Source organism: Panthera onca, chromosome B4 (assembly GCF_046562875.1).
Source record: "Panthera onca isolate mPanOnc1 chromosome B4, mPanOnc1 haplotype 2, whole genome shotgun sequence".
NCBI classification, from domain to species: domain Eukaryota; kingdom Metazoa; phylum Chordata; class Mammalia; order Carnivora; family Felidae; genus Panthera; species Panthera onca.
Genome location: NC_138345.1, coordinates 63,474,490 through 63,496,294, shown reverse-complemented (window position 1 = coordinate 63,496,294; position 21,805 = coordinate 63,474,490). Strand labels below are relative to the sequence as shown.

The 21,805-nt window shown below is 37.6% G+C and overlaps 1 protein-coding gene and 1 pseudogene across 6 annotated transcripts in view; both read left to right on the top strand.

Moving 5' to 3' along the window:
- DENND5B (DENN domain containing 5B) overlaps nucleotides 1-21,805 on the top strand; it is a 187,813-nt gene that overhangs the window by 66,051 nt on the left and 99,957 nt on the right. For 4 of the 6 annotated variants that reach the window (XM_060658002.2, XM_060657999.2, XM_060658001.2 and 1 more), the window contains exons 2-3: nucleotides 7,911-7,976; nucleotides 11,084-11,193. In XM_060658002.2, the coding sequence (XP_060513985.2) occupies nucleotides 7,911-7,976; nucleotides 11,084-11,193 (176 nt within the window). The remainder of the gene's footprint in view (nucleotides 1-7,910; nucleotides 7,977-11,083; nucleotides 11,194-21,805) is intronic. The other 2 variants (XM_060658003.2, XM_060657998.2) reach the window with 1 other exon arrangement.
- On the top strand, nucleotides 1,568-1,771 carry LOC132660522 (U2 spliceosomal RNA; annotated as a pseudogene).

The following is a 21,805-nucleotide window of genomic DNA, read 5'->3' as shown; positions in this document are numbered from 1 at the left end:
ACATTAATATGCTTTCTCAGAAATACATTACATAAATGATCCTCATATAAGTTAGATGTCAATACTAATGTGTTGTTGTTATATAATCTGTATTTTATGTATGAGGAAACCTTTGCTCAAAGAAATTATGATTTGCCCTAAATTACTAGAACCCAGGATATTCACATAGAACTAGAGCCTTGTTTTCTTGGCTATAATTATTATTTGAAAATCACTGTTATATTTTTCAGAGTAATAAAAATCACTTACTAAGCACTGTTTTTTTGATGACTAACCTAAAAATTATGGACCCATTTCTCTTATAGGGTTTTATAATATCAGTTACAGTACTTAAGTGATTAAAGTTTTTTTCTTGTTTCACATTTTATTAAAAAAGGAAAAGTATGAAAAGCATGGCTTAGAAGCAGAGTGCTTTGTTTATTCATCATTATCAGAGGACTCTAGGTCTTAAATTAATTGCAAAGGTTATTTTTGCAAATAATCTGCCTACTGTGTTCTGTGTTTGGTGATAGAAGGCACAGTGCCTAATAAGAATTTGTTTGCTCTCTGTCCTAGGTTCCTGGCACAGATCTCCTAGAAGCCTGGGAATTTCCTGAGTAGTAAGAGCATTATCCTAGTGAAGTAACTAATGAAGCGCCCCTAGATAGCTTCAGAATAGGGGCTAGTTACCAGAGGACTTGAGCCATCCAGGCCTCTGGGGAAGAGAGGAGGTTGGAGATTTGAGTTCAGTCACATGGCCAGTGATTGAATCAGCCCTGCCTATGTAATGAGGCCCACTAGAAACTCTAGATACCGGGGCTCCTGGGTGACTCAGTCAGTTGAGCATCCAACTCTTGGTTTTGGCTCCGGTCATGATCTTGCAGTTTGTAAGATCGAGCTCTGTGTTGGACCTGTGGCTGACAGTGCAGAGCCTGCTTAGGATTCTCTGTCTCTCCCTGTCTCTCTCTCTGTCCCTCCTCCTCTCCCCACCTCTTCTTCTCTCTCAAAATAAATAAACATTTTTTTTTTAAACCCTCTAAATACCAAAGCTTAGTGCAGCTTTTTGGTTGATGGACACATTGTTGTGTATGTGTAGTGGTGGTGAGTGACATACCCTGATTCTACTGGAGAGACCATGAAAGCTCTGCATTCCCTCTAAGACTTCACCCTGTGTGTGTCTTCATTTGGTTCTTAGGATTTGTATCACTTGCAATCAAACTGCAGTCATAAGTATAGTGCTTTCCTGAGTTCTGTGAGTCGCTCTAGTGAATTATCAAACCTGATAGTCATGGGAACACCCCAGATGTATAGCCACTATGTCAGAAGGGCTAGTGGGCTAGGGACCTCTGAAGTAAGGGCTGTCTTAGTGGGGTCCATGCCCTTTAACAGGTAACATCTGTGCCAACTTCAGATGGTTAGTAACAGATTAAATTATGTAAGTTGGAGTTGAAACAGAATAACTGTGTTGTATACTCTTTTGGCTCCCAGTGAATGAACTTCAGTAATTGAAGTGTATTTGGTGTTAGCTAAATATAGCATGGCTCTTTAATTTTGATGTAATCAATAATGAAGTATGTTTTGAATTTTTATCGCTTCTTGGCCTTTTGGCTAAGATCAAGTGTAGTATCTGTTCTTATCAGTGAATTTCTTAGAAATTCAAAATTTACTAAGTTGATGTTGATATGCTTATGTTAATATCTTAAACTCTTAAGATTACCAGGATTTATGTCTCTTTAACTGATTTTTATTCCTCAGTAGGGTCTATGAATTTTCAGAGATCCCTTCAGCTTCTTTTGCTTGATTCCCTTTGTGACCAGCAACTTAGACCTGCAGGATCGCTGACTAGATTTAGAAGTTGTGTATTTAGAAAGGCTAACAGGACCATCATGGGTTAAAACCTTGGTCTTGATTAATAGCTTAGTAGTGAGTATATGGCTTCTATGAAAGGTAAGAGCATCCATAAAAAATGGGCAAATTCTCCTCCCATGTTTAAAGAACTGCATTTATTATGTATTTGAGCACACTGAAAAGCAATCTAGAGAATTACCAAGGAAGAGAAGACACAGTATAGTCAGGGACTGGTATCATAGTAAGAAGATCAACAGTAACACAAATAAAAACTCAGGGTAATCCAGAAACATATAAATAGCTAATTGCTATCACAACAACACAAACTGTCAATGGCTTGAGACAGTAAAAGTTTATTTCTCTTTTATTGTTTAATCTAATGTAGGCCAGGGTGGGAGGGGCTCTTTTGTAGAGACATTCAGTGACCGAAGTTTTCTTCCATTGTGTGACCTTCTCATTTTTTTAAGGCCTCATCTCCATTTGCCTTTAGCTGATGGATGGCAAAGGACAGACAGGTTATGTGCCTCAGCCTGGAAGTGACACACATCACTTCTGCTCATATTTCATTGGCAAGAACTAGTGATTTGGCCCTCACCCAGATGCAAGGATATTGACAAAGAGAGAATATGGATGTTGGTGAGCACCTGAAGGCTGTCACAGATCCAGAACCAGTAGTGGCTGCACACTGGTGCAGCATGGCTTATCCAAGTGAGAATGCTTTGGGGCCATTTCTAGGAGTACCAGGAGGAAAAAATGTAATGGAGAGAATGTAGTTTTCAAGGGATTCAGTGTCCTGTTTATAACCTTATGAGGATAAAGTAGGTAACCTGTATGCTGGGGATAGAAAGTATGGTTACCTGGGCAGTACAACCTGCATCAGCCCCATAATAGCATATGGAATGGGCAAAGTCTGCTCTCTATTGTGGCATTGGGAAGGGAAGATAGGAGAATGAGAGATCTCCGGAGGACTGGACTGTACTAATCAGTCCTGTCCGCAGCATCAGTCACTGTGCCTGGCTCAGTGTAGGCATTCTGGATATGTTACTTGAATGAGTTAATACCTCTTTGTCCTTAAACAAACAAAACCCTTTCCCTCCCTTGTTCTCCTTCAGTATTTTCCATTTCTCATGTTTCCAGGAAAACTCTCCAGAAGGCTTATTTATACTCTCTGCCTCTACTTCCTCTCTTTGCATTGTTTCTTGGAACAACTCCACACAACTTTTTACTCCCACTACTCCACAGAAATCTCCTCAAGGTCGCCAGTGATTTCCATGCTGTCAACTCTCTCCTTGTTAAAACATTGTCTTTACTTGGCTTCTGTGATACCCATGCTTCTGGTCTTTCTGTTTCATCACTGGCTGCATTTTTTTTTTTTTCAACGTTTTTTTATTTATTTTTGGGACAGAGAGAGACAGAGCATGAACAGGGGAGGGGCAGAGAGAGAGGGAGACACAGAATCGGAAACAGGCTCCAGGCTCCGAGCCATCAGCCCAGAGCCTGACGCGGGGCTCGAACCCACGGACCGCGAGATCTTGACCTGGCTGAAGTCGGACGCTTAACCGACTACGCCACCCAGGCGCCCCTGGCTGCATTTTTCATTTACCTTTTTGCCAGTTCCTCATTCTCTTCCTAACCGCTTAACGTTTATTCTTGAGCCTCCCAGGGCTGTGACCCCAGCCTCTCTTCATTTATATTCATTTCCTCAGTGATCTTATCCAGCCCTGTGATGTCCAATACCATCTATTTGATACTGAATTTTCTAACTTTTCCCTGAATTTTAAATTCTGATTTCTAAATGCTGACTGAAAAATTTCACTTGGATAACTAAGAGGCATCATAGACTTAATATATCCCAAACTGAATTCTTTATTCCAGCCTTCCAACCCTTCAGTAAGACCCTCTCCTTCTGCATTATTCCCCATTTCAGTAAATAGCTATCCTATTCATCCAGGTGCTCAGACCAGAAACTGTGGTATTGTGATATCTTCTTGACTACTCCTTTCTCTCACATCTAACTTGTCAGCAAATCATATCTTTTATGTCCTCAAAACATGTTTCCTAATCACCTGGTATCTTCGTTTCCACTCTTAACCCTCCACAGCCTCTTCTCAGAGCTGCCAGGGTGAGCTTGTTAAAACAAAGTCATTTCTCTGTTTAAAACACTCCACAGTTACTTCCCGTGATGCTTAACACAAGATAGAAAGATCCTACCAAGGCTTGTGAGGCCCTGTCTTATCTGGCCCTAGCTACCTCTCTGACTTCATCTTCTACCAGCTCACTCAAATGCATTGCACTGTCCTCCTTGCTGCATCTCAGCCATGACAAGCTCACTGACACCTCAGAGATTCTGAACTTGCTGTTTCCCCTGCCTGAAATATTCTTTTCTGAGATGACCTCACATGTAGAATTGAAAGCACAGTCTGGAGCCAGACTGTGTAAGTTTGAATTTTCTAGTTGTCTGACCTTGGACAAGTTATTTAACCTTTTTTGTGCCTCAGGTCCTACATCTGTAAAATGGTAAAATAGGAGCTACCTTATAGAGTAATGGTGATGATGAAATGCTTTTAATGTATGTAGAACACTTAGAATAACACCTGCCCTATAGTAAGCACTATATGTTAACTATGATGATTATTATTACTTCATCAGGTCTCACCTTAAGTGTCACCTGCTCAAAAATTATTTAAATTGTGGTAGAACCATTAGAGTGAATAATGAATATGCAGCCTCCTGGGGGAACTGTTTTGAAGAGGACAATTACATGTGATGAAGAGAAAATGCATGTATAGGAAATGGCTTTCTGTGAATGTCAGAGGAGTGCTCCTTTTTTTTCCCTTTTTTTTTTTTTTTTTTTTTTTAACCAACGTGTAAAGTTGCCCTGCCCCTGCTTCCCTTTCCCTAGTCAGTCTCCCTTGTAGGATCTACTGCTGTCCAGTATTCCCTCTCCAACTCCAACTCATGTCAATTCAGGCAGGGGTTTTTAGAGACAAACAGTTGGGAACCTATAGGGATAGATATGGGAAGGAGAAAAATTACCTCACCACCACATTCTCCCTTCTCTGCCTCAGCATGGATTTCTTAGGCAGCATCCCACTTCCTTCTATCACCTTTAGCAAAATAATAGGAAAAATTTCTTGACCCTAAATATTCTGTCAACCATTTATTACCTATGTGTATCTCTGTGTGTGTTTTTAAACTTTCCCTTTAGAGGGAAAGGGAATAAAATTGAAAAGGGACAGGACAAAAGAGATTACCTTTTAACTTCCCATCTGTTGTCATTGTTCCTATCAGCAAGCTTTTTTTAAAACACCTGGACTTCTGTGGTATTCTTTGGGGACAGAAGGATGGGGAAATACTGTGAGGCTTGTCCTTGTTTTGTGGAGAAAATGCTGTGGTCAGACACAGGCTACGGTGGAAATGGATAATGAGGGAGGGGATTCACCGGGACCCTAAGAGTGGGAAGGTTCAGAGAAAGGGGTTAACGCGACCACTCAGGCTGAGAAATAGCTCCAGTGCTCACACATCTCACAAATCCTTCTCCACTTGCAACCCCAAGCACAGGCTATAGAAATCTCTCACCACTGGCTCAGAGCTATGGGTACCTACTGTCAGTGCCAAATGAGAGGAAGCATGGAGCCACCAAAAAGTCAGATCTTATGCTTCCAGCCACAGTGAAAAAAGGTTATTCTTGGTATTCTAACATCATCTACAAACATAGTAGCAGACTGTGTATTGTAACATATTTCAGATGCTTTATGAGAGTTAAGAATTTTTTGGAGCTCAGTCCTTCTAGAACTACCCATTTACATTCTAGTATGTTAGGTAAAAATATTTGTCATATTTCTTTTTTTAGTTATTACATTATCTTTTAAAATATATGTGTTATAAAGTGAGCTTTGAAATCCAAATTTGATGTAATGGTGAGTCACATTGTAGCTTTGCATGAAGCAGATGCACTTATTTCCCTGGAAATTCTCTGAAATATTTAGACCATGGATAATCAGACTTTGGCAATCTGGAGGCAAGGATAAAATAATTGAATATCTGAATCTAAAAAGATTTTTGCTTATGTATAATTCTCTGTGCAAGTGGATCTGGAATACTTTTTATATTTTTTCTTTTTTTCTTTGGTAAAACCAGAAACAGGGTCTATATGAAGTAATTGAACTACTGGTTAATATTCCTAACGATACCCTCAATGCAGCCAAGAGTTTCTACCTTGATCAGGGCATAATAGCCTTTAGACGAGAGCTAGGCAGAATTGTTAGACTAGTGAATGGATTAGTTTCCCCACTTTGCATCTCATTTTTGTGAGAGTGATATTCGTTGTCAGTTGTAAAGTCCATATTTGTTTTTATTTCCAAATGAGATTTTTTTTTAATGTTTATTTATTTTTGAGAGACAAAGGCAGAGATTTTTCTGTCATGGTCTAATACTTCTCTACTCTGCTACTTCTTTACTCTAATGAGTAGTTATTCCTGTAAACTACAAAGGCAAAAAAAAAATAGGTATATATTTAATGAGTGAGGTCTGCTTCTCAAATTCTTCCTTGCTGGTCCCAGTCATAACAGTTGTTTGCCTCCCAGGAGTGTGCGATATCCTGGAGGAGTGCACTGACTTGTGTGCCCACTGGGGCACCCTCAGCCAGTGACCTTGCACACTGGGTATATGTGTGAGGGCTATTCAGAGGTCCGTTAGGGGACATAATATTCCTGATGACAAATGTCAGTTCAGCATCTGACTGTCTGGAAAGATCCAAATAACTTCCTTGGTGATTTCAGGGTGTCTTTGGCCTTTGTAATGGATCAGTTCCTTTATCTTCAGTTCACGAGTTCCATGGGCACCTTCCCCAGCTCTTTGTTTTGTTGCTGTTTTGCGAAAGGAGAGTGTACAAAGTTTCGGCAAATCTTGATGAGGATATAGAACTCTCACAATATCTGTGGTCAAATAGCCCCCCAGATTAGAAGTTTAGCCTTTGTAATTGCCTTGAGATAATTCAGACTTTTGAGGTATGGATAGGAAGGTTCCCTGGCCTTTAGGACCCTACGTTGTCATTATTTTGCTCTTCAAAGGGAAGACTGAATGTCTAAAAGTTGTAGATATCTGGGTAACCCATTCAGAAGTTTTAACACTCTTCAAAGCTGCTAAGTTAGAGAGGTCTAGTGTGAATTTTCTAATAGCCTGTGTCCTTACTGTAGTAAACTTTCCTTCAAGAGTTGACACTTCCTAGTTAATAGCACATAAAGGGATTGTTGATTAAATGGAATCTCATTAGAGAGCATACTTTCAGCCCATTATACTCTATATATGTCAGATCTCCTTAGTGTTTACTTAGTGTACTTTTTTCTCTTGGGGCATCTCATCCAATGTACCACATTATATTCCGTTATCATATCTCCTTAAGCTCCTCTTGACTATGACTGTTTCTCAGACTTTCCTTGTTTTTAATGTCCTTGATAGTTGTGACAAGTATTCATCACGTATACTGTAGGCTGCTCCTCTTGGTATTAGGAGCAATGGGATCATATGGTAAGACTGTGCTTAGTCTTGTAAGAAATTGCAAAACTGTCTTCCAAAGTGGTTGTACCATTTTGCATTCCCACCAGGAATGAGAATTCCTGTCACTTTACATATTTGTCAACATTTGGTGCAGTTTTTTCGACTTTAGCCATTTTGATAGGTGCACAGAAGTTGGGATGTAATTTTTAAAGTCGGTCATTTCGTCTATCATATTTTTTTATATCTGACTATGGAAACATTAGTTTTCTCCTAATACTTCTCTTTAAATCAGCATCAGGAGGAATATATGTGCTTTTTTCCCATATGAATAACTGTTACAGATGTTTAAATAGTATTTCACTTATTATGTTGATACAATTACCTGTTCTCTTTGCTTTCTTATTACTAATAGCTTATAAACCACATGCTGTTGGCGTTAAGCTACATTCCATTGATGTTAAAGTCTCATGTTTAATTGCTTTCGTTTAATTTTTTATTCTCGTTTTCCATTCTTCAAAGTCATTTTGTTTTTGTGTTTGTGTTTCTTTGTTTATAAAGTTTTTTGTTTCTGTTACATTATGTAGTTTTGTACCAATGGCTAGAAGCAGATCGTCATGGCAAGAGCCAAGATGCTGCAAATACGACTTCAGGTAAAAATAAAAATAAAAGTAAAAATAAAAGTTGAGATGTTAGAAATTATTTTAATTCACTTCAAGCCCATCATAATTGTTTTTTTATTTGGTTTTGCTTGGGCAAAAAAAATAGGTATTATTTTGTATTTCTGCTCTCTTGTCTGCATCTTAATTTTTGGAAAGACCTCATTTGCTTCAAGCCTTGAAAAAATTATTCACTAGTCTTTAAGCTGTCTTGGCAGATATGTCTTGTTTTCTTGGGAGAAAAGGCTTAATTGCAGCTTAAATTTAGTAGCAGGATACTTGGCAATATGACTTGGAATTAAGTTTATATGTATTTGTAGTGGGCATATTAATATCTGCACAAATTTAAAATCCTTGTTCATTTCAGGACAATGTTTAAAAGGTGGATTTTAAGTTAAGGATGCTTATATATAATTTCAGTTGCCTGGGAACCCAAATTCATAGACAGATTCATTTCTCCTGCCAAGTTCTAGCAGTAAATTCCAAGTTAGGGGTTCATATAACATGGATTCAAAATGAGAAGAATAGGTTGTTCCCCTACCTCTCATCTCCAAAAGGCATCTTCAAGATTCTCTTCTTTGGCTGGTAGGAGTAGTAATAGCTACATATACTCATTTCTAAACCCTTAAAATGTTATCAGAATTTCTACATAGTTGGTTCTTCCCTTAATTTACTTCAAAATAATATTTGCCAAGACAGCTGTATATACAGCAGTGATCTTTCCTATTGCTCCCCTTTTTGGCAGTCTAATAAGTGATGGTGGTGGTGGCAATGGTGGTGGTTCTGTTTTGCTTTGATTAGATTTATGTTTCTGTTTCGTGAGTTTTTTCATCTTCTGTTTTTGTGAAATTTTTTTCTCTGAAAAAGGGTTTTCCTTCTTTATCCCTCTTCTGGGTGATTCATTGTGCTTCAAGAGGTGGTGTTCCTTAGTTAAGAGAACAATCATATTGAAAATAGCACTGTCATGACTTTTCTGATTTATTTTCTGTCCCATTAATAACTTGATATATGAATGAAGATAATGTTACTATTTTAACCAACTTAGGCAGGAATTCATTAAAAGGTAAGTGTTGCAAGGAATTGCATCTTGCATTATGTGCTGTTTCTTTTGCCTCCACAGTGTTTCATATTTTATTTATACTTATGATAAAAATACACATTTCTGGTATGTTTTAGTGGGTATAGGAGAGAGGCTTTCTTGGTTGATGTGTATTATCTGAGGATATCCTGTTCCTGTGTCAGTAAGCAAAGTCAGCAGCATAGACTTTAGAATCAAGAGGGAATATTTGTTTTGTGTTTTCTGTGACTTAAAGTGAAGTGAAAAGTAGTCTTTTTTTTTAATAAATGTAGAAGTGAAATATCTAAAAATTTTTAGTGTTTTCATGAGAATCTAGAATCAGTTTAAAGATATCATATACCCTTCCTGAAATTGGGCATTCTGAACCCTGACTCTTCAGGCATACTGACTCATGGACAGTTACACATTTTTCCATTGACTTTGTTGATCCTTACATATTCCAGAAGTATGTTGCAAAAACTCATAAACTGTCCCTAGGGACACTTTTGACAGTTTTCCTTCTAGAAGTAAAAGTTCTGTATTCTGTCATTTAGAAGGCGGAAATACGGAGTCGAAAGAGAGATGAAGTGTTTGCCTAAATAAGAGGAATACAGAGGAAAATGACCATTAGCCAAGGGCTTAAATTGGAAACAGTAGGCTAGTTGCTGCACCAAATCTATTTAAACTATGTTCCTTTATTCAGAAAAGCTGTGTATTTTATATCACAGTTTCCAACAAGATTTTAGAGTGTGACTTTTCCCTCCTTCTGTGATCTGTTAAGTTTTGCACTAAAAGGTGTTTTACTATCCATCTTTTCATAATTTTTACCCACAATGGAAACTGAGTCTACCTAGATGCCCCATTATGATTTATCAATTACTTGTTATTTTTACTTGTACAAATACTGGTACTTCATGTTTTGCATTTAATTAGAACTTTAGAAAAAACACAGAAGACAGAATGATACTCTAAGGTCTTCTAAATCTCCAGTCTCAACTTTTTGACATTGAGAATTTAAGAGCCATCCACATTAATTTATTTTATGGAACTAAGGCATTTGGGGGAAACAGGTCTTATGGGAAATAATTTGGTCAAGGAGATAAAGAACTGAGCTTGACAACTCATTATTGAGTTTTGTTTTTTATATATACATATGTAATAATCAAAGTATAGCCTGCCTTTATCTTTCCAGAATTTTGACAGGTGATGAATTTGGCTTAGAATAGCTTGTTTCTTTTCAGAGGTTAGTGTGTTTAATATGTTCTGTCTACTGAACTAGACAACTCAGTGATGATGTTTCTAATTCTGTTAATTCTGTTACTTATAAAAGCCTGGATGCAGTCACATTTGTTGGGGATTTCTGTGGAAGCTGAAGCAAAATTGCCTCCTTTGAGCACTGCAGCATTGTGTCTATTCGTGTATAAAATTTCAGGATCAGAAGAAGTATGATTAGCTTAATTCAAGATGTTTCTTTAGTAAATTAAATGTTTCTAAATAGACTTTTTTTTTGTCACCACATATTGAAATAAGAACAATAATTAGGTTACAGCAAAGTTTATTTGTAGTAGATCTTGATTTTTAGTGCCGTTGTCTAGCCAGGATATTGAAATTCAGATTCTGAAGTTTAAAAAAAAATTATTTTATGTTTTTATTTTATTTTTAAGAGAGAGAGAGAGAGAGAGCACAAGCAGAGAGAGAGGGAGACACAGAATCCGAAGCAGGCTCCAGGCTCTGAGCTATCAGCACAGAGCCTGACATGGGCCTCAAACTCACGGTTGGTGAGATCATTATGTGAGCTCAAGTTGGATGCTCAACCAACTGAGCCACCCAGGCGCCCCCAGATTCTGAAGTTTTAAATGCAGATCTTTTTATTAACAGTTCCTTTTCAGTCATCCATTGAGAATTTTACCACTCAGACTGTTAGAGGTAGAAATTGAATCAGATTTCAACATCATCTGTTAATACATCTGCAAAGTAAAAATAAAATTTTGGCATGCTTCTGAAAAAATTCTAGATATAACTAATTATTAATTATTTGTTGTAGGTGAAAATTTTGACCAGAGTCCTTTGAGAAGAACATTCAAATCCAAAGTTCTGGCCCACTATCCTGAGAATATAGAATGGAATCCTTTTGATCAAGATGCAGTGAACATGGTATGTAGTTTGTTTTTTTTACCTTTAGCTTTATTTTATTAAGATGACCATAGTGACTGTATTTTGAATGTCAACATTATTTCATTTAATGTTTTAAATAAACAATTCTATATAAGACAGATAATATTTTCCTCATTTTATAGACGTGGAAAATGAAACTCAAAAAAGTTAAGTAACTTGCATAGAGTCCCTACAGCAAATAAGAGTGTACAACAGACCCTCAAAGCTCATTTTCTTTTTTTTTTTTAAGTTTTTATGTAAATTCCAGTTAGTTAACATACAGTATAATATTAGTTTCAGGTGTACAATATAGTGATTCAGCACTGCCATATATCACCTGGTGCTCATCACAAGTGAACTCCTTTATCCCCATCACCTATTTTACCCATCCCCCCAGCCACCTCCCTTCTGGTAACCATTAGTTTGTTCTCTGTAGTGAAGAGTCTGTTTCTTGGTTTGTCTCTCTGTCTCTGTCTTTCTCTCTCTCTCCCTCTCTCCCCCTTTGCTCATTTGTTTCGTAAATTCCACATATGAATAGAAATCATATGGTATTTGTCTTTGATTTATTTCACTTAGCATAATACTCTGTAGCTCTATCCATGTTGTTGCAAATGGCAAGATCTCATTCTTTTTTATGAGTAATGTTCCATTGTATTTATATACCACCCTCTTCTTTATCCATCAGTCGATGAACACTTGGACTGTTCCCATAATTTAGCTATTGTACATAATGCTGCTGTACACATTGGGGTGCACATGTCCCTCAAAGCCTGTTTTATTTTCCTACTATTAAGCTGTTTGTGGATTTGTATTAATTAATACATAGATGCTTTGATAAACAATAATATTTCTTGGTTTGCCTGGAGAGGAGCCTGATAGAAGGAACATGATTACACTTTTGGTATTTCAAGGACTGTTGTATGATGGGCCTGTAATTTAACATAATCACAAAGTAAAGAGGGAAAGTAACTTCATCATTTAGGCATTAGTAGGAATTTTTTTAAGGAATTTGAATTAATGCAATGAGTTACCAGTGGTAGTTACAGGTTCCTTTAAAGATTCTTAGAGTCATAGTTTTCAGATCATTTAGGAAGGGCCCTGATTAGAAGCCTGGGTAATATTTTGGGCTTCCATGAATAGAACTCTGTGATTATAAAAATCAGGGTGCCCCAAAGTGAGCAAATCAGAGATCAGGCCTAATAGGCACAGAAATAATTAACAGTGGACTGAGACACTGATAGGTGTAGTTCTTTTTGAGTATTTTAAAGATAGAGTCAAAAGATCCCACTCTGATATGGTACTATAAGGGAAGGAAATTAATATATAGTAGATACCTGCTAGATAGCTCATGTATGTTACTTTCGCTTACATGCGTCCAGTGAGGGTTCTTAATCATATTTTACAGAGATGATTTAGCCAAAGTTTTGCAGGGGGGTCTCAGAGGGCTAAATCCAGATCATTTTTACTCTCTAGCTTACTTTTTTCCCATCTTACTGCCTCCCCCAAAGAAAAATGATGTGACTTAGTTTTGACCTGCGCCAAAATGGCATGGGTCACATTGGACCTTTTGTGGTATTTCTGTATCACAGTAACTTCATTCCAGTCTGAGTTTGCTGCAAGGAGGCAGTAGCATGGTACTTTTTCTAAGTATAAATGCCTGAGGCACTGGCATTTTGACATTGATTCTTCATAGAACACAGTGTAGTTGTTTCGCTAAACTGTTAGCCAATACCAAAATAACCAGAGATACCATTTTTCTGGAAATTAATACTGTGGGGCCTAGCCTCATCTTTGGTAAAGACAGCACAACAGATATTAAGTAGAACACAACTCTTTGTTATATTTATGACACTGGAGGAGCACAGGCAAGCCTCTGACTAAAATAGTCAACAAATAACAGTGACAAAAAATAACTTATCAGCTGCTCTGCCAGCAAATTAATAGGAAAGTATTAAAGAAAAGAGTGCCTAAATGAAGTAATAGAAACCTAGATAAGAATGTAAATAGATCACAACACTTGACTTCTTAGGTATTTCAAAGTATAATCTGTGATAAATTAGAATGGTGTCCAAAACTAGGTGCTTATTACAATATGAATCCGTAGTTGTTTGGAACAAAATATTTTCTTCTGTTAATCATTTGAATGTATTAATAGTGAGATATCCATGATAGCTTTAGCCTCAGTTTGTAAAACATTCATCTCTAAGAGAGTGATCAGCTTCCTTAATCTGTCTTTGATATTTTCTTTACCCTTGCCTCTGAGATTTTTTATGTAAGCAACCAAAGTTTCTTACGAAGAATAAACACATATGCTTGTATTTTGATGGTTAAGCACCATACAACATTTTGGGTTTTGCTGCAAATCTAAAAGGATTTGCTAGCATTCCTTGAAAATCTCTGAAAAGCATTCCATTAAACTAGTCTGCATTTGGGTCATAGATTTACTGCCCTTAATTTCCTGATTTATTAGTAAGTGCAATTGTATGAAGCTATAATTTATTCCTACCTAGGGATATAAAACTTTCTTCTTGCCTTTAGCAAAATCCCACTCTAATGAGTCATCACCTTCTGCAATATCAGTCATTTCTTTAACAAGCAACAGTGATGGATTGAGGAAGGATCATTAATTTCACACAGAAATTAAATATTCCAAAGCAATGAACTTTGTTAAATAAAAAAAAAAAAAAAAATTCCATGTGTATGAGTGCCATGCAAATATAATAGAAAATAAATATAAATAACAGGTGAAATTGTTTCTAAATTAATTGCTTTTATGTCTCTTTTAGTACCTGATTCAGAGATTTTCACAAAAAAAAAAAAGGAGGGGTGGTGTATCATTAAACAGAACAATACAACAGTCATATCCCCAGAACTAACACATATGTCCACATTGACAAATTTGCTTCAGATCTGTACTTTTCTCTCTTTTTTAAGTTTATTTATTTTTGAGAGACAGAGTGAGTGAGGGAGGGACAGAAAGAGAGGGAGAGAATCCCAAGCAGACTTTGCACTATCAGCACAGAGCCCAATGTGGGACTCAAACTCAGGAACCGTGAGATCATGACCTGAGCCGAAACCAAGAGTTGGACACTTAAGTAACTGAGCCACCCAGGCGCTCCTGTACTTCTTCTTTTAAATGAAGCAAAGCAATGCAAATGGAGCTGAAGTTCCCCTGCCTCCCTCTCCCCCATTAAAGATCTCTTTGAGGTAATCTGCAAATTGGCATCCATGGCTATTTATATAATATTCTGGTCAGTAGATCTTATCCTCAAGAATGTAGTGAACCTAGGGAATATTAGGAAGAAAATATGGTCAATACCTTTTTAAGCGAGTTGTGAAGTATAAAGATTCTGTTTTGTATATTTGTACTAAGTGAAACATCTGATATATGATATTTTAAGTAACTAAAAGTCATAACTGTTGTAAAGCTCTTTATAATCTGTAAAGCTCTAAGTTTACAATTTACTGTTTACTTTGATGACAAAGAAGGATAGGGTGGAATGTTAAGCAAAGAGTAAAAGAAAGTAAAGGGTTGACTGAAAAAAACCTATTCAGGTGCCCATCTTGGAACATTCAAAGGAAAAAGAGCTGTGTATACTTTTTATAGATTCAGAAAGTACTTGAATTTGAAGTGGATAACAGTTACATTAATAGATTTGACATTAGAATGAAAGTAGGCCTTAATTTTCATCCAGGTTTTAAGTTTATGTCTCACAATGAAAACTATAGGAATGGGGCTCTAATCCAGCCATTACTGAGGAGCTCACTTGTTTCCTTAACTTTGCAGCTAGAATATTTCACTGGCATCTCAAACTCAACATGTCCAAAACTGAATTCATGATCTTCCCATGAGCCTTGGTCGGTGAACCATTCACCTAGTACATCCACCTAGTTGCCTAAGCCAAAAATCTGGATTGTCCTTGAAAGTTCTCACTTTCTTGCCCTCTCCCATGTGCGATCAGTTACCTACCTACTTCTCTCTGTTTCTACACACCCACCTTAGTCCGAATCACCAAGCTCTCTTACATGGACTGCTGCTCCTGTCCTTTCCATTCTTCACGCTAAAGCTTCTGCTTTTGCTGCCTCTTCTCTGTGGAAGGCTCTTCACTTCGCCTTCCTCTAGTGAATTCTTACTGAACCTTCAGATTCCATTTTAAACACACCTTTTTCAGAGAAGCCTTCCCTGACCACCCTTCTGTCTACCTTTCAGTTAGTTCCCTTCAGGTTCTCTTAGCACCTTGGAGCTTTTTGTAGCATCTGTCACAGCTGCAATTAAATAATTGATTATGTAGCCAGTTATCAGCTGTGTGGGTCCTGCTATCATGTAAGCCCCACGAAGACAGGCACACTGTCTCTTATTCATTGCTCTGTCCCTAGTTTTACACACAGTAGAGGCTGAAATCATTGAATAAATGAAGGAATGTTTGCTTACTCACAATACTTCCCTTCCCTATCTTTGTCTGTTCAGGTGTTACCTCCACTGCAAAGTCATCTTAACTAGGAGTAGTTAGGTACTCTCTCCTCTCTGTTTCTATAACTTCTTGAACATACTCCATAGCAGCACTGGGCATATTATTTTGTAACCATTGGTTTGTGTGTGTGTCTTTCTTACCAGACTGTAAACTTCCTGAAAATACTATTTTCATATTTGTCTTTTGACTTACTAAGATATAATGTAATATATGACATAAAATAAATGTTTATTAAAGGGAAAAGGAGGGAGAGAGGGAACAAAGGTAGGAAGAAAGGAAAGGCAAATGGACCAACTCTGAATAATTTATCTTTTATTTGTGTAATAAGAGAGGGCATGGAAGTGATAGAACTATAGAAAATGAAAAAAGGAATTGTTAAAATTCTAGCCTGCCTGAAATAGTGCAGAGAGGTAAGGACATGTACTGACATCAACTAGGAGAGTTACCCAGCATTGTGAGCCCACTTTGGCTAAAGTAATCTGATTACCAGTGCAATCTGGTAAACAATGACAACCCTGAATATTTAGTTGTTTTATTGTGGGAGAGTGAGGTGGAGAAGCAATAATGTTAGTATATGGCAGTATTAGGGATAACAAGAGATTGTTGAATGCCATAGTGAGCAAATCTTGATTTATATCTCAGGTTTTCTGAAGAGTAAACCTGACAATACATACAAGAATTCTCACTTTTAAAAATGAAAAAGCAATAGCATTTTCCAAGTCATGGTTCCCAGATTAGAAATATAATTCTTACTTTTTTTGATTTTAGGAAGAGAATTTAAGAATTCTTACATCTGTTATCTGTAGCAGAGAAAATCATTCTTTACTTTGAGCACAACTTTTGGCAAGCTTTTCCTGTAAATGTTTGAATGCATGCTCAAGAAAGCTACAAAACCTTAAGGGAATATTTGGTAGCTGTTCCAAAACAGTTTGAGCTATAATTTTATGGTTTATGATGTCAGGAAAGCCTATCAATTAAATTAAATCTTTATTTTAACTTTGGAGGTCACTGTGTTTCTGTATTGCCTACTACATGTAAAAAGAGAACTCTACACTTAATCAAGAGAGGAACTAAATCTGGTCCTGTACCCCTAGCTGTTGTTTTTGGTTTTTTGTCCATTTGTTCGTTCCTTTATTCATTTAACAAATACATGTATGTCATGCACTATGCTAAAGAAATTTGAGCAAAGCCTGGAGCAAGAAGGATTCACATCATCCTTTCTGTAATCTTTATTGACTATAATAAATGTGTCAGATGAGTTTTTATTCACAATATCAACAGAGGGTCTCATCTTGTACAATGAAAGCAGTTTGAATGTGAAGACATAATTATGAAAAGGTCCTGACATGACCTTTCCATACACAACTATTCCCAAGATTAGGAATAAACAAATTTTTCCTCTAGCAGAGTTGGGTGTTTGTGTGTTTTACCTGACTCTTTATCTTCTTCTACCCAAATATACATAGTAAGTTAATTATTTTCAACATCTATAAAAATAATTAGGTAAAGCTACTCTAGTTATTTCTAGGTCCCATATTCAGCGATACAGAAGACTTTTTCACTGACCAATAATGCTAAGCTTCATGGTGTTTGCTTTCTATCTTTACTATCAATCACCATTTATGGCCCCAAATAGTATATTGTTCTATGTGTGGTACTCTTGTATGTTTACGGTTCTTGAAATACAGTACCAGTCCTTGAGTCATTGCAGTCTAGAGAGCCAAACAAAATAGAGAAACTAGTAACGTGTGTCAGTGTACAATGTACATATGTATAGAGCGGTATAAGACTTTAATTGCTTCCCCATTCACTAAAGATGTTTTAGAGGAAAAGTGACATTTTAATAGCACTTATAGGATGAAAACAGTTATTTCTTATGGAATGGTAAAGGAAGCTTCTAATTTAAGGTAGTGTTTATGTGGAGACTCAAAGAAAGTAAGAGAGGGTTTCTATTATCTATTGCTGTATAACAGACCATCCCAATACTACTGAAGTGGCCAGAAACATGGGTTGGCAATTTTTTTCATAAAGGGCCAGTTAGTAAATAGTTGAGGCATTATAGGCCATACAGTTTCTGTCAGTTACTCATCCCTGCTGTTAAAATGCAAAAGCAGACACCGACAATGGATGGGCGCTATTGTGTTCCAAATATTTTATTTATAAAAACAGATGGCAGATTGGGTTTGACCTAAGAACTGTAATTTGTTGACTCTTGATTTAAAACAACAAAATCATTACTTTGCTTACAAATCTGCAATTTGGGTAGGGTTTAGCAAGGTAACCCCACTGCTCTACTGGGTGTCAGAGGGTTTGAAGGCTGAAGACTGGAATCATCTGAAGGTTCACTCACTCACAGGTATGTTTCCTGTGCTAGGAATATAGCTGGGGCTCCTCTTTCTCTATGCGATCTCTCCTTGTGGTCGCTAGCATGGCAGCTTCAGGTTAGTCAGATTTCTTATATGTTGGCTCAGAGCTTCCTAGTGTGTGTGACCAGAGAGAGAGAGAGGGATGGAAGTTGTATTGCCTTTTTAAGTCTAGCCTGAAAAGCCACTTCGTTTGTCACTTGTCACCTCCATTACATTTTATTTGAACAGGCCAGAGGTGGGCAAACTGTGGCCCTCGGGCCAAATCTAAGTGGCTACCTATTTATAAAGTTAGTTTTATTGGAACAAAATAATGCTCATTCCTTTATGTATTGTCAGTGGCTGCTTTTACACCACAATGATAATGCTGCATAGTTGTGAAAAAGACTATAAGGCCTACAGAGCCTAAAATATTATTTGGCATTTTTTTACAGAGCAAGTTTTCTGGTCCCTGATGTAGGCATTTTCAGCCACCCATGCTCTTAATGGGAGAGTGGCAAGTTTCTGGAACAGCTTGTAGAACTAGAAATATTGTTGGAGTCATTTGTAGAAAATACAGTCTGCCACAGGGAATGAACCAGGTGGAAACTTAGGAGAAGATAGCTCCAGCCGGAAGGAACAGCAAATTTTGGCAAGTACCTACTCCTGCTAGGTGTTTTCCACAGAAGACAATGTGGCCAGTGTTGCTGGAGCAGAGTAGGTGAGCTAAAGAGTAGTGGAAAATGAAGGCAGAGAAGTTGCCCATGCCAGGTTCATGTAGGGCCTTATAGGGGACTTCTATTGTAAAGATTTCAGCTTTTAGTGAGATGAGAGGCCACTGGAGGTTCTGAGAAGAGTGACAAGAGCTAACTTCTACTTTTTAAGCATCACTTTGGCTACTCTATGGGGAATAAATTATGGGGGACAAGGGCAAAAGCGGGGATACTGTTGAGTAGAATATTAAATAGTCATCTAGGCAAGAGAAGAAGATGGCTTAACTGAGAGTGATAAGAATAAAGGTAGAAAGAAGAAATTTGTTTCTGAATATATTTTTGAAGGTAGAACCAATGGTCTTTGTTGATGGATCGGATAGTGGAGTGGAAGAGGAGGAGAGAAGTCAGTGACTGTAAGGCCCTGAGGCATTTCTGCTGCCTCCTGGGAACCTCTTTGAAAACCACAGGCCTTCAGTGTAGGAAGATTGACATGCTAAGAGACACATCTAATTCTGTCCCCCTCCTCCTAAAAACCCTTCAGAGGCTTTGCATGGTCCACTTCAGACTTTTTTTTTTTTAATGTTTATTTATTTTGAGGGAGAGAGTGCATGTGCAACGTATTTGTACACACTGAAGGGAGAGAGAGAAAGAAAGAGGGAGAAAGGGAGAGAGTGGGGAGAGAGGGGGGAGGAATATCCCAGGCAGGCTCCATGCTGCCAGCACAGAGCCCAACACGGGGCTCGATCTCAACAAAGAGTGAGAGCATGACCTGAGCCAAAATCAAGAGTCTGATGCTCAACCGACTGAGCCACCCAGGCGCCCCTCCTCTTCAGACTTCTAATATGACTCACCAACCCCCTTCACGATCTAACCTCTAATTATTTCTCTTGTGTTCTCTCTCACTTCCCCCAATCTTGCATTCTGTTCCCCACCCACAAAAAAACATGTGTCAGTTCCTCAAACCCTCGTGTTCTATCTTCTGGGTTTCTTGTACACATGTCCTTTCTGCCTTCTCTTCATCTCACTAACACGTATACTCATCCTTAGGTTTCCACTTGGACCTCTTTTATTTTTTTTTTAAGTTTTTCTTTTGTGTTTATTGATTTTTTGAGAGAGAGGAATGGGAGAGGGGCAGAGAGAGATGGAGACACAGAATCTGAAGCAGACTCTAGGCTCTGAGCTGTCAGAACAGAACCCTGTCAGTGCAGAGCCCGATGTGAGGCTCGAACCCACCAAGTATGAGATCGTGACCTGAGCTGAAGTTGAACACTTAACTGACTAAACCACCCTTTCCCCTGGACCTCCTTTGTTTTTATCTGGTAGCTCCTTTTCTAATCTCCTCGTAATGTCCTCCTGTGATGTTGTTTTCGTGGCAGTCTGTATTTACCCTATTGTAGTACTTGTCATACTTTACAGTTTATGATTTTTAAGTCGTGTGTTGTCCTTATTGGACTGGAAGCTGTGTAGGAGCAGGAGCATGTCTTTCTCACCAGTGTATCACCATCACAGGGCCTGGCTCATAAAGGCACTTAATAAGTGTTTGTTGACAGCTTGAATGAAGGACATGTAACTTTTAAGGTGAATTGCATTTTCTTAGTAATGTGGGGAGAACTTCTAAATTTTATGCCAGATCAGTTGTTAAATCTGAAAAAGAAAAATGTAATGTAATAACTGGTAAAATTATTTCTATGCAGAAAGCATATTGCAATACAAAAATAGAAAGGAATACGTAAAAATTAATAATGATCATTAAGTTAGGGTAAATTACAAGTTTTTTGCTTAGTATATTTCAAATTTTCCATAAGGTTTTATTTCTTTTATTTAAAATGTTTTAAAGAATCAATTCGAATTGCATTTTAAGAATCTTAAATATGGCATCTTTAATTCTTCAGGTAATTTTGTTCCCAGGTTTGGCTCAGTCCTGAGTAGTTACCAACCGAAAGCGTAATATCTACTGGAACAAATCTAAAATGTCTTTTTTTCTACCTTCTGCTTCAGTAAATCAAAAAATCATTCTATTTTTAAAGTTTCTAAGATCAAGTATCCTGTTGTTCACAATAGTGAAAATGATACTATTATTTTTATTCTTCTGTTTAACTTTTTTTAATTTATCAAATGAGATTTCACCTACTTCTCTATTCGTCTGAAACATTACCATCATTACTCCAAAAGTAGTACTTAAGTATTTTTGTGTGTGTGTGTTTACTTCATCATGAAACTGTTTATTCCAAATTTTTATTGTTAAATGCCTTGTCCTTGAATTGTGGTATAGAGCCTGGCAGCGTGTTCTAACTTGGCACAGACTGGGTCCCCAGGTCTTTTTTGTGTTACTAGTCTCAGGGACCAATGTCAGCAAATGCCGCCCATGCACAAAAGTAGGTGCTGAGTGCACAAGGCTGAGCAGGAAGAGGGTGAAGGCTCTGAAAGGTTGGCAGAACTACCAGGCTCCCCTCACGGAATCCGTCCCAGTGCAATGAGAATGAGAAACCAAAAGGTAAATCAGAAAGGAACTAAAACCCAGACCCCAAAATAGCTGGAAGCGGAGATGGGGAGGCATAGATGGAGACTTTAGGAGAGAACGTTGCAGCTGGAGGTCTCAGGGAGACAGCAGAAAGCACTCGGCAAGACCACCCAAACACAAAATCTGAACTAGCCTGCCTTGGCAGGATGAGTGGGCAGAGCTCCCTTAGTGTGGTGTGGCTCCCACAATGGAGCATAGTACTTAAATATTTTTAAATATTTGAATTTAAATATTTTGTCTTCGAATATTTTGAATACCTCTGAATATTGTCTTTGAATACCTTTGAATATTTTGTCTTCAAGGAATTGATTAGCAAATGTAGATAAAGAAAGTGAGGCTCAGAAGAGTCACATGCTGTGCTGAAGGTCACAGGCTTGGATAAGATTGGGTAAGAGGTTTACTGGGAGTAAGTCAAAGATCTTCTCATTCTTAGTGAAACATCCTGCATGTAATACACAGCAAAGATGTTTTTCCTTGTGTATATATTTCTTTTAAAAATAATTTTATCTACGTGTGAATGAGGAACTTACAATGTATTTCTAATTTAAGACTGTGGCTAGTAAT